Genomic DNA, 13,105 nt, shown 5'->3' on the forward strand with positions numbered 1-13,105 from the left:
CTGCAACTAAGTGGCAGGAGAATGAAGAATTATTGTAAAATTATCTGTTTCTTTTCTTAGTTCCTAAAATTGTGGGGGCTTGTGCCACTTAAATGTAAGTTTTTGAAACAGGTGGTCTGCCTTGTTGCACGGTTCCCACAGCGCAAGGCAGGGAGCAGATCTCCGCTGCCACTGCCCCTGCACACAAACAGGCCCCATCCCCGCAGCAGGAGCAGAGAGCCACCCTCCTCTTCATCACAGGAGATGGCTAAGTGGAGCCAGAGCCAGGAAAGTTATTTTCCTTTTCCAACTGTATGTCATCGCTGAGCATATCGATCAGAAGTCAGCTGTCGGTTCATTTCTTTCACACTTTTTGAGAGAGAAAGCTTTGCTCATGGACATGGTACCGTTTGGCCATGGAGACATTTCATCAAAACAAATGATGTGAAATGAAATGAAACTGGCTGAACTATTTCCTAGCCGTGACATCATCTGATTTGTCTCTAGCTTGGGGTGTCCTGCCCTAAAGTTTGCATGTGGAAGGCTGGATCTGTGCTTCTGTTCATTTCCTTTGCTCTCTCTCCAGTGGCACTGTTTATACAGGGGTGGGTGCAGGTTTATAAGAAGGCTTCAGACTGACAGTGACATTGTGTCCTTAAAGTCTCTCTTCAAGCTAATTTCTTGCAGATTCAAACGATTCTTGTTTAAATCATTCTTTAACTAAATCCTGTTGTAGACATGCAGCTCATGGACTATTTCCATCATCTGAGCAACTATAAAAGTATTGTGTTTATTATTTTTAAGGGAAAATTTAAACACTAGGAAAAAACCTAACCAAATCCAAAGCCCTATCAGCCCCCTGTGATTTTTATCTGAAACTTCTCAGCTTTGTTTTCCCAAGGAAAATTCCAAACTCTCTACATGAAGCTTTCTCCAACAATTATATGAGTCTCTTACTGAGTTTCTTTTGTGTAAAAGCCGGCCTCTCTGACTGCTTCTGTTCCTCCAGTGCCTGACTAAAACCCTGCAGAAAAGGCTTTTATTTGCTCTTGCCAAGGGGAAAGAAAGCCGGGTACTTAGCTGGATGAGATAAGCCTTTGCTGGATGACTCCGCTGCAGAGCCCATGGGTGATATCAGAGGCCAAGTCTTTTAAAATAGGTCACCTCTTGCCCTGCATAGCTGCTCCAAGTGCATTAACATTATCCAGTGGGAGAAGAGAGGCAGACGAATTTTGATCCTACTCTAAAACCACCGTAAGGCTTCCCCCTGCATGGTCATGCCGTTTGCCCAAGGGTGGAGATTCACAGGAAAGACGATCAGCAATGCCAAGCGGTTGTCATCCTGGCTATATCCAGCATCCTTCCGCTCGGTTCATTTCTGACCTCATATAATGACACCTTTGGGGTAGCTCAGCTTACTATGTCAGCTTGGCTGTGTGGATGTGCTAATAAACCTTCAAAATTGCTCTGCTAACAAGAGCATTTGGGTGACAAATCCCCTGGTGTTTCTTCCTCCATATTTCAGCAATATAGCTGGGCCGAATCTTGCAGGTTTCCCTGTGAGTGGGTGGGATTTTGTTCTGGGTAAAGACTAAAGATTAGAGCTGTAATGCTAAAATAGACTCTGTGCAGGTAAATGGACTTTCAGAAGTGTCTCTCCTTAAAGAAATAAGGCTTCATTTCAGAAAGTCTGTGTACATATCTGGACTCACGGAAATCAGGTCTTACTCCAATCTACATGAGGTAAGGGTCACACCAGCCTCAGACATTATTTACCCAGCACAGGGGAAAGTCCTCAACTGCTTTTTCCTCAACACAGGTGTAAAAAACCTCTAAACAAAGCTCCAGTCTTATTTTTATGTACCTTGACTTTCCAGTGACTCGGGTATGTACAAATCTGTTCTCAGCTCTTCACGTGATTTCTATTATACCACTTCAAAAGAAAACCACAAAACCTGTCAAGAAATGACTTGAGTAATTAGATTCCTGTTAGCTAATTAGAGCAGCCAAGAATAAGTTAAACTGGGCAAATGCCGTATGTTTAGATTTGGAATATAATGCCGCTGTATTGTGTTCTGTGAGCAATGTTATGGTCTGTGAGGGATGAAAATGGAGCATCATTAAAAAGTCTTCTTCCTCCTGGTCCTAAAAAGAGAGCAAACCTGTAGGGAGAAGTTATCTACCGAGAGCTTGGGTTTTGTTTCATATAAGAGAGAAATAGCTGATCGCTTGAATACACATTCTCTGTGATATAATTGCCTAGTTATAAAAATGATAAGGAAATTTCTCATTCTGTATAACTATGACTTTTTGTGAGCAGAATCCTGACTTCACAGTAGTCAATGGGAACTAAAGGATGTTGAGAAACAAAGGATTTCATATTCTCCTTTGAATCAAGTGATATCACAATCTGATATTTGTGATTTAGTTTCTGTTTATTTCCTGACCCTTCTGAAGAGGAATTTATGCTCAAAGAGTTCCATAAAAAAATTCAGCTTCTAATTGTCAATGTATTTGAGAAGGATCTAAGGGCGGGAAACATGTGGCTTGTTTAACTTCGGTAGGTGGATATTTCTAATTTGCAGTAGCTAACTTATGATGTTCTTTCTTATCTTGTACCTTCCGTTCTCAGCACAAATTTTGTTGTCTCAGAGATTTTGCACGTGAAAACTCTTGATGCCAGAACTGACCTGTTGTAGTGAGAGCATCAATTCCTACACTCATTGACTCTCTCAAAGACGCTTTCTTATTAAAATAGGCTGTTACAAGAACATGCTTTCATGAATTTATTTAGACTGCTTTGAAAGCGTTGTAATTTACACTGGAAAAACACTATTTGTCCAAGGAAGAATATTCACACAATTATTAATGTAATCCTTCACTTAGGCTAATATGGCTCTAAGTGTTTCCCCAGGCAAAGAGCTCTTGACTGAGCTCCAGCCCACACTGCACTGCAGCTCTGTTCTCTGTCATCACTAAATTTCCTCTTTTACTTCTGCTATAACCCCCTGTCCCTGTCGCTCATTACTACCTCAGCTACACACAAGCACTTCTTTCTTCCTTCTGTGGATCCCTTGCCTTTCATTGTTTTCTCATCCTCTATAGAAATAATTTTTGTTTGTTTTCTTCTCTCCGCCTCAGTCTATGGCACTCAGCAATCTCAGCTTCCCTTGTTCCCGTTCCTTGTCATGTCTCCTTAAACATGTATACTCTCCATTGAGTCTTTTCTATCAAAATGCCTGTCAAAAATAAGCATGCAATGGTCTTTCTGTCCTCAAAAATAAACGCATGCCAAAATGTACCATTGATCCAACCAGTTCTACTTTTCCTTCATCTCACAACTCACTTGAAAGACTTCATGTCCTCAAGATTGTCTCTTTTGGTCCTTAAGGTGCATTTCTGATCTCTGTTTATTGGGTTTGAAAGTCTGTTTGTTTGTGGGATTTTGTAAGTCATTCTTAATTTTCCACGTTGTCTGCTGCTATTCATTGGCACCGTTTGCCCTTTGCATACGAATGATCTCTCTAACTCCATACAGGACCAGTTCTTGTTCCCAAAGTTGCCTGTCTTATAAGGGCTGCTGGGTGAAAGGAAAGCCTGGAAACTTTCCAGTTCTGGTAGGCTTAATGTCACTCCACTAAGAACACTAAAAGTACAAGCCCAAAGGGCTAGATTTGGGCACATCCTTAGGAACAAGACCCAAGACCCAACAAAGCTGCTGCTTGCAGGTTTTGCTCCTTATGCAAGCCTCAGCTTGGGTTTACAAAACATATTTTTAATCTGGGCCAGTTTAGAGTTTCAGGAAGGGATGGGGCGTAACTTACTTTTCATTGTTCTCTGCTGAAAGTTCCTGATTTATTCAAATTTAAGCCTCCAAACTAAACCCAGGATCCTGAGCTAAAAAAAAACCATAATCCAGTGTTGAATCATTGAAGTCCATGTCTGTTTGGTATACAGCTAATAAGAAAGATTACAAGCACGTAAATAACCACCCATTTAGCCAGCTTAACTTCATGCCCCAAAGTGCTTTACAAAGGAGAATAGACAGCACCATACTTAAATAGGTACTGCTACAGTTATTTACAGGTAGGGAAGTCAAGGAAGAGATTAGTCACCTTACCAAAGTTCATACAAATGTCAATGGCAGGAACTGGCCTCCTGATTGTCCTGTCTAATTCTGTATCTGTGGAACCATCCTTTAGTAATCAGCAGTTTTCAACCACGCTTTTTAACTTTAAGTCATCGGAATGTCTTCCATATAAAGGTAATGGACAATATATACATTGAAAATCCAGTAAGTCAATTAATGTTTGTAAGATGCACAGATGCAACGGTAATGAATACAATAGAAAATGCAGTTGGTCTGCCTGGACTGGCTCTTCCCCTCATGCACAGCACACCACAAGCAGCCAATATCTAGAGAACAAGTTAGATGAAGTGATATTACATAGACCTAATTCTTCTCTCAAACCTATATTTACAGATCTGCCACACCTCAGTGGAAGTTGCAGTGATATCTGCAAGTGGAAAATTTTAGAAGGGGAGTAGGTACAGTGAGAGATTGATGTCTCTGCTCTTAATAGCATTTTATTTTAGAGCTCAAAACTATTGTGCGTCAAAGGTCCTATGTGATCTTTGCAAATATTTGGGAAAGCATCATTAGAAGGCAAGCGCTTTCTGACCATTAACTGCATCAAGACAGCAGTAGAAAAATAATTTAATCTCATGCACAAACCAGTTAAATGCAAAGATTATGAAGATCCTTGACCCTCCTCTGCTCCCTACAATTTTTACTTACGTGTTCACACAGGTTCTCAGATGCTTATTTTCACTAGAAATCTCTAGTATTGACCATTTCTGCCACGTCTATAGTCTACAGCAAATTAAGGCAACAAAACCGAGCAGTACCAGGAAATATTTCACAGTCTTTTCTGAAACTACACCAGTAATGTAATGAAACTTTTAAGATGAAAGATTAGATTTTGTTAAGCTTTGGTTTGCTAATTTTACATGCTACCTCTAGGTGTTCTTCAGCACCAGTATTGGTATAGTAATAACTTGGCTGAGGTGAGGTTCTTATTGATTATTATTGGAGTCCAGAAGAGCCCTTTGTGAGTTTGCTGTGTACCATTTGGCAACCAAACCTTTTCTGAGCACATGTGCAGTCCCTGGGCAGAGCAGCCACGTATCCTGATGGCCACTGTCGAGCTCAGAGCCCTGCTGCGAGCCTGGCCAAAGGACCTGCTGCTAAATGCGCTCCCTCGCTTGCTGTTAATTCACAGACAAAAAATGGGAGTTTAGGGCTTTAGACGTAGTGCTTATGTCTAAATGTTAATCGGGGCCTTGGGTTTTCTGAGGCACACAATGGAGAAGGAAAAGCTGCAAATCAGAAGGATAATTTTTTATTTGCAATAGTGCTGCAAGGTTCAGGGCAGAGCCGCAAGGGTTAGCACTGAGAAATGCTTTTGTACTAACATTTTTCTTTCCGTATCTTTTCCACCGCCAGAAAAAGATGAGAAGAGAACAAACATCTCACAGGCAGAGGTAAGTGAAATATTTTTTTAAAAAACATATTTATTGTTAAAATAGACCTATTGTTAAAACCCCTTTGAAACTCACTGATTCATCCTAGTTAGTGTTTTATTTATGTTGTCAAGCCATCTTCAGAAACACGTCCTTTTAAGGCCCATCCCTTTCAAACCAGGGCTGTGTAAAGCTGTGCTGCGCCTCAGCTCTGCCGGCTCTCCCTTCTTCCTGGAGCAGGGAACTGGGAAAGGCATTTGCCCTCTGCCTTGCTGCCATGCCCTGGCAAATCACAGCGAACCTGGCCCAAGGTGACCCTGCCAGGTCACCGCATCCAGCATCGCTTCGGGTTTGCCGATCACTGCTATCAATGCCTACAAAGGCATTGCAAACTCCTCTCTCCTCTTCCCATCACTTGCCAAGCCCACAGCAGGCAGTGCATTGATGTTGTTTGCGGAAGAGTTAGAAGTCGGCTCCTCCAATCTCATTTTCTAACCTCCCCTTGCATAGTTCCTGCAATTCCCTGATCTCTTTCTCCTTCAGCCGTTGCTCAGAGAAACAGGCAGCACTTTAAATAGCAGCAGGAGGTATTGATTGGTTCAAATTTGGACTCAAATACAGACTTATAAAGATTTACTGGGGTGAGGATCAACAACCTATCCCACAGTGTTTATAAATAGCTTTCTCTTTCAAAAGAAGACAATATTTTATTTATAAATGTTATCATTCCATCTTTTGTGATAAAGTAAGGTAATAGGATTGGCCATACTTGTGTGAAAGTGGTTTTCTTAAGAGCTGTCTCAAATGTTCCTTGAAGAAATAGACCTGATTAAAATTCACAGACTATATACCGATCAAAGTACTCAGGGGAAAAGGCATTTTTAGCAAATATTTGGGAAAAGGCAACATTGTTATGACCAGATGCAACTACAAATTGATTAGATGAGAAAAAAATAAAGCTTGCCTACACACAGCTTTTCTTAAACTTTTTTCTTAGGATTGTGATATGGTGCTTATGTGTCCAAAAGCTAGCTATGTGTCTGACCTTATGTAGTTTTATTATTCTTTGTATATGGACATATTTTGTGTTGGTATAATATGGACACCAATTTAACTGCTTTCATTTTGCAAAAGTTGCTGTGCTTTAGCACTGGGATGTATTCCAGTTAGATTTCGGTAAATACGCATTGTATAATTATACTACTATTACTCTATAGGGAATTTTGCTAACATTTCTTTGGAATAATTTATCTTTTGTGCATACATGTGATTTTGGGGCCATAAAAAGTTCAACTGTGTCTAAATACATCACTTAAATCAGGCCCAGTTAAAGGTTGAGTGATTGGTTGTTGAAAGTATTATTTTAGGAGTAATAGAACACATTGAAAAAGTGCGGAGGGAGGAATCTTCCATTTATTTACGTACAAATTTATATATTAATAATTTCAGTATTACCTTACATGTACATATAATCATTCATTACACTGTATTTAATTGGAATATTGATTAATGTAAATCTTGCACCTATTTTAATGTATGTAATCTTTTATTTACCTTATGGAAATCAATTACATAGACTGTTATAAGCACAGGCTATCTTAATTTTATGCTTAACAATATTTTTTTTAGACTGAAGGGTAATTTTCAGTAGTATTGGGTCTGTTTTGCCTGGGAGCCGTGAAGGGTGTCCATTAAACACGTATTTTGTCTATCTAATCTTACTTTTCCCTGTATTCACGAAAGCCCGGGAGCGGGCATCAGATTTATACAATATAATTTTCTTAGAAACTTCTCGGGTTGGGGTGCCCACCCTCTGCAAGCAGCTGTGGAGCAAGAAACAGAAAACCATGACCAGAAAACTCTCCCCGTGGCCGTCTCTTACCGCCTCTCTCTGTGTTTTGTCCCTCCCCAGTCCCAGAGCGCCTCTCCCAAGCAGCGGAAGCAGAGCGTCTTCACCCCGCCTGCCCTCAAAGGTACTGTGCAGGTACTGTCTCTGCCCTGGCAGGGCACGCGCCCCACGTGCCGTGGCTTTGTGTCTTCTCTCCCAGAGGAATCAGCGGGGCATGAGTGATGACTCTCTGCCCACGAGCAGCACAGCTGTGATGGGTTCACCTTCAGCTATCGCTGTTTTCACACTTTGAAGTGACTAGCTGCCTCATACTCACCATCTATTTATCCTCACTACAGAGTCCTGCAGTGGTGGCAAATTTATTTTTTTTAAAGCTTCTTCTTTTTTTTTTTTTTTGCAAAGCCTTGATACTTTTATGAATTTGCGATAACAGATAATTCCATTTCAAACATTGAAGAGAACTCCTTGAATATATATGTTTTAGCAGTGGTGGCCCCGTACAGTGCTCTGTTTCTTATTTAAACCACTCCTGTACATACTGCCTCCCTTTCCAGGCAGCTGGGAAAAGGAGAATAGCCAAAATTGTGGGCTGGGTATCTGATCATAGCAACTGTGAAGTCTTTCTTGTGAAGACAAGGGGAAATGAGACATCTTGGTGAATGTTTAAAGGGTTTACGTGCTTTTCAGAAATGAGCGTAAAAGCAGCAGGAATATTAGCAGGGATTATAAAATCATAGAATTGTTTTTGTTGGAAGAGACCTTTAAGATCATCAAGTCCAACTGTTAACCTAGCACTACCAAGTTACCACTAAACCATGTCCCTCAGCACTACATCTAGGCCTTGTTTCTCAAATTACTCTGAGTGAGTTTGACTTGACGGTGCTTGCAGTGAAGCACGATCTATAGTGGTTCACTAGCACCTCAGACTGTCAGTACAGGATTATTTTTGGATTCCAGACCAAAGGCTATCCTGCTGGGTGTCTCTTGATAGACAATGAATATCCTCAATTTCCGTTCCTTCTGTGTAACACAATTTCTTACCTGGCATAAAATGTAGGATATCTGAAAAGGGAAGGTATTTGACAAAAAAAGGCAAAAAAGGTAGGGTATCCAACATGGACCTGTTGGAGCAGGTCCAGAGGAGGGCAACAAAGATGATCAGAGGGCTGGAGCACCTCTCCTGTGAGGACAGGCTGAGAGAGTTGGTCTTTTTCAGCCTGGAGAAGAGAAGGCTCCGGGGAGACCTTATAGTGGCCTTCTAGTACCTACAGGGGGCCTATAGGAGAGCTGGGGAGGGACTCTCTATCAGGTAGCGTAGCAATAGGACAAGAGGTAACAGTTTTAAGCTGAAAGGTTTAGATTAGATATTAGGAAGAAATTCTTTACTATGAGGTTGTGAGACACTGGAACAGGTTGCCCAGGGAAGTTGTGGATGCCCTGTCCCTGGAGGTGTTCAAGGCCAGGCTGGATGGGGCTATGAGCAACCCGGTCTAGTGGGAGGTGTCCCAGCCCACGGCAGGGGGGTTAGAACTCGATAATCTTCAAGGTCCCTTCCAACCCAAACCATTCTATGATTCTATGATCTGATTTGTTGTGGGAAACACTGCCGTTATCATTAGGTAATTTACCATATCAGCCAGTTCTATGTATCTCATCCTGTAGCTTCGGTTCTCTAGCGCTCGTCTTAGCGACAGGTAAATCATCACTCAGGTGCCATAAAAGACTTGCTGTCTGTCAAAATGGGCTAAAGTTTGTGTAATGAATATTAGAAATAATCTACTTATTGTCAATTATAATAATTTGTGGAAGGAAGAAGTTTTGCATGGGTAGCAATGATACCTATTGATCTCACTGCTGTATTATTTTGCTGTACAAGCCTAAACTAAATACTGTGCAAATGAAGTGCTCTGTGAAAGAGGTTCTTATATCTCCTCTCAAGGACTGCAGCCTGCTCAGGGTTACTTTTAATACCCTGCTGAGACCTGGGGAATTACCTGGCGTAGTTTTCTTCTGCATCAACCTGATTCCCAGGGAACAGTCGGAAAGTAGGAAAATATGTGATTCAAGGTAGCTCACAACTAACCTGAAATACGTTGGAAACAGAACATAGCAAAGGACAAGATAGGTCTCCTCAATACCTTAACACCCTAAACTACATGGTATTCCCAGGCATGCAGGTGGATGCTTGGAAGTTGATAACCCTTCCTGTGAACAGGCTGGATTGCTCCAGATTTACCATACCTTAGCTGCCATAAATTCTATCATCCTTTTTATCTAAAAATGACTTGAATTAGAATATTCATTATTCCTTCCTCTTCATTGTTTTGAAACCATGAATGTTATTTTGTTTAGACTAAGAGATTAGGAGGCAAACACGTAGCAATGTGAATTACACAATACTATGAAAGCATTACTGAGAAATACAGGGGGGTTGTACTTATTCCAGTTTTATAGCAGTTGAAGAGAGCAATGTTCAGCAGTATTTTCAGAATAAGAGGCTTTTGCATATGTTTATTTCCTGTGGGCTGTTTCTCCCTCAGTAGGTTCACAATATTGTCTTCAGTATACAGTAAAGAATGAGATTCTGGATGCTGAGCCTCCCTCCTTTACACCCCCTTTGGCTGCTCCTTATCCTCTGGGGCTGTTATTTATGGAAGGTTGGGATAGACTGTAGTCCAGTACCTTACATTCAAAGATGGAGATAATACATCTCCATAAAACAGAACACATAGTGGAAAAGAGTGACAAACATTTTCGTTTGTTACGTTTCTCTGGCATTTTAGTAGTTTTTAGCTGCTGTTAACTCAAAGTTCTGGAGCCTGGAAGCCGAGACAGCAGCCATGGGTAGGGACCTGTGGGGGAGACGAGGGGCCACAGCACCAGCTTTGCTCTATGCCTGCGGCAGAGAGGTGGTCCAGAGAATCTGTGGGGAGAGTCAGGCTGAAGCCAAATTTCCAATTAGCTCTTGAGATTATTATTTCTTCTTTGAACTGAAAACATTTTTGCTGCACTTCTTGCAAGTTCCTGGAAATAATTTCAAAACTGTGTGAGGGGAAGGTTGTTTGTTGGTTTCATGAATTCATGGCTACGCAAGAGAGATAAAGCAAGAGCAAATGAACCTGCATGTTGTGATTGCAAACGAAATAGGAAATTGTTAACGTGGTTAAAAGGAGCGGAAGCAACATCAGACAATAGGGATGACTAGTTACAGTACCAGGACTATAGAAAATGTTACATGGAATATGCAAATACATGAAAATGTATGGAATAAATGAAAATGCAATACTGCCGGGGTTCTACATGTCACGCTATATATATGGAGATCAGCCTCTTGGTTAAATGTGGGCATATTTTTCCCCTCTGCCATAGCAGTCACCTAAACTGAAAGACAATGATGTTATCTAAGATTGCCCCCCAAAATTTTGGTTCCATCCTTAGAAGGCTTGCTCTAGCTTGAGGCAGGTCCGTAGTTGCTGCAGCAAGCTGTAGCAAACCCCTGCAGAGCCAGTGTCATGTTATGGTGCAACAGGCAGGTTCTTATTGCTATATATTTGTGTGTACTTTGGCTCCTGCTTTTATTTTCCTAAACGAAAATGCACCCGAGTCCCTACAGACAGAGCAAATAGCTGACTCATCTCAGGGCATTGTTCTTTTTACTGGAATACAGCGTGCTGGAAAAATCAATGTGAGAGCTATTGATTTAAGTGGTAATCTGGAAAGCAAATCGGACAGCAAACCAGATAACAGCTCAGTGCAGTGGTCTTGTTAGTATTATATTACTAAACCTTATGGATGTCAAAGAGGTTTTCCATTTTGCTTTCAAAAGTATTTCTTTTTCTAACCCTGCTACACTAGTGCTTGTTAATTCCGTACTCTTATGTAGCATGCAATGTTGGCAAAAGTCAGTATCTGAAGATTGCGCCAAATTAATCCTTCATATTTTCAGTATGTTACAATTTACCTCTTGTCACATCTTTTTCTAGATATAGCAGCACTCTTAACTGAGGATTCGTCGCCTTTATTCCCCTAGCTTGTATCACTTTTTCATCTGTTATTCTTGGGCTTTTATGTCTGGACTTCAGATTCTCTATCCTTCTATAACTTCCAATGCTCTACTATGCTAATCTTGAATCTCCATCGTTTCTCCATCAATTCATTTTAAGCTCTTCTTCTTGTGTGGAGGTTAGCTTGACCCTCCCTATGAAAAACATCATAAAAACAACCCGAGGAAGGTTTCTTAATTTGAAGAGTCAGCAGTTTTACTTTTCCAGTCAATTCTCATCGCATAAAGCCTGTTTCTCCTATTTACTGATCTACTTCTCGTTCTGTATGACAAAACCAAGAAGAATCCTTTGGTCCTTTTTCTCTGTATCAAAGTGAGGTGTCCAACTGTTTCAGCACAAATATCCATCTATCCACCCATCCACCCATCCACAGATAACATCTTTAGAGATATCTTCATTATTCTGGTTGGTGAGTAAGAGGAGCCACTGGAAGTCTTGCCAGATTCTCACCCTTTTTCACTCACACTTGCCAGAAAAGTCTAAAATGGTTCGATAACCCTCCCAGGTAGAGAGCCACCGAGTGGAAGGCAGGTTATATGGCCAAGGCAGAAGCAGACTGGACTTATCCCAGGTAACGGTGCCTCCTTGGCATCTCATTACCACTTGAAAATCAAAAGATCGCATGTAAGTCTCAGAGCTACAACTGCAGCTTTCCATCACAAGGCGTACCTTGTGTCCAGGCAGGTTTCCTTTTACCTAGATAGTCACGTTTTGTTTGGTGTCTCAGCTCGTCCTTGAAAGGAAACGCAGCCCGCAGTGATAGGAAGCAAAGTTTACAAAGACAAACACAAGACAGCCTGAGCTGTTCCCAAACCTGCGTTGCTCCCTAGAGCTCCCAAGTCTCATCATCTACCAGCTATCGCTATTAATACTAGCAGCTATTTAAATACCATCAAGGTCTCTCCCTGTGAAGGAAGTGCACATTCCCGAGTGGTTTGAGGATTTCATTAACAGTGAGCCTACTGGTGTGGGTGTGCTAGAGGTCAGGGAAATCGGAAACCTTCACTCATCCTAGTGCACCCTGCAGGAGACTGTTTAGTTCAGCGTCAAGATCCTACTGATTTCAGGGGGCTTTAAAGAAAGTTCTTGCAGCTTTCTGTGTTCACTGGACCACCTTTGCAATTAGCTGCCATCATATCATAATTAAAATCTTTCCCCACAGAGGTGAAAGGTACGTTTGACTGTTTTCCCTCTCAGCCTTTTGGGAAATACATCCTTTAAATTCCCCTCTTAATGTATTTTTCTTTGCATAGAAACAAAGACTTCTTTCTTGAGCCAGGCCCCAGCTACAACATTTGAAATGGGATTAAATCTGCGTTGTTATAAATCTTACGAACATTCAAAGACATCATTTTGGTTTGACTCATTAAAACAACCAGGACTCACGGGCTGTTCCCAAAGTGTTCAGACCCAGGGATTTGATACATGCATAATTCTAGTATTTACAATGATGGTTGATATTAAATGAGCTCTTTCTAGCTTCTGCCATGAATTTCAGATGCTCGGCTTGTTTAGTGCCTGCTTGTTCTTCTCTCCAAAGGAAACAACATGCAGAATAAATGATTAAAATCATGATGTCCCTCCTGAAATATGTAATTTATTAGAAGCAATTAGTGCAGTATGTGGCCCTCATCCAAATTTGTAACCCCTTAGGCCAGCTTGATGATGTCTGATGCATCTCATTACTTTG

The 13,105-nt window shown here is 41.2% G+C and overlaps 1 protein-coding gene across 1 annotated transcript in view; it reads left to right on the plus strand.

Annotated features, from left to right (window-relative positions):
- The window catches only part of PPP1R1C (protein phosphatase 1 regulatory inhibitor subunit 1C), a 55,298-nt gene that overhangs the window by 17,177 nt on the left and 25,016 nt on the right, over positions 1-13,105 (plus strand). The window contains exons 3-4 of the mRNA XM_082483314.1: positions 5,486-5,523; positions 7,415-7,475. Of these exons, the coding sequence (XP_082339440.1) occupies positions 5,486-5,523; positions 7,415-7,475 (99 nt within the window). The remainder of the gene's footprint in view (positions 1-5,485; positions 5,524-7,414; positions 7,476-13,105) is intronic.

This window comes from Vanellus vanellus (assembly GCF_965231255.1).
Source record: "Vanellus vanellus genome assembly, chromosome: 5".
Lineage (NCBI taxonomy): Eukaryota > Metazoa > Chordata > Aves > Charadriiformes > Charadriidae > Vanellus > Vanellus vanellus.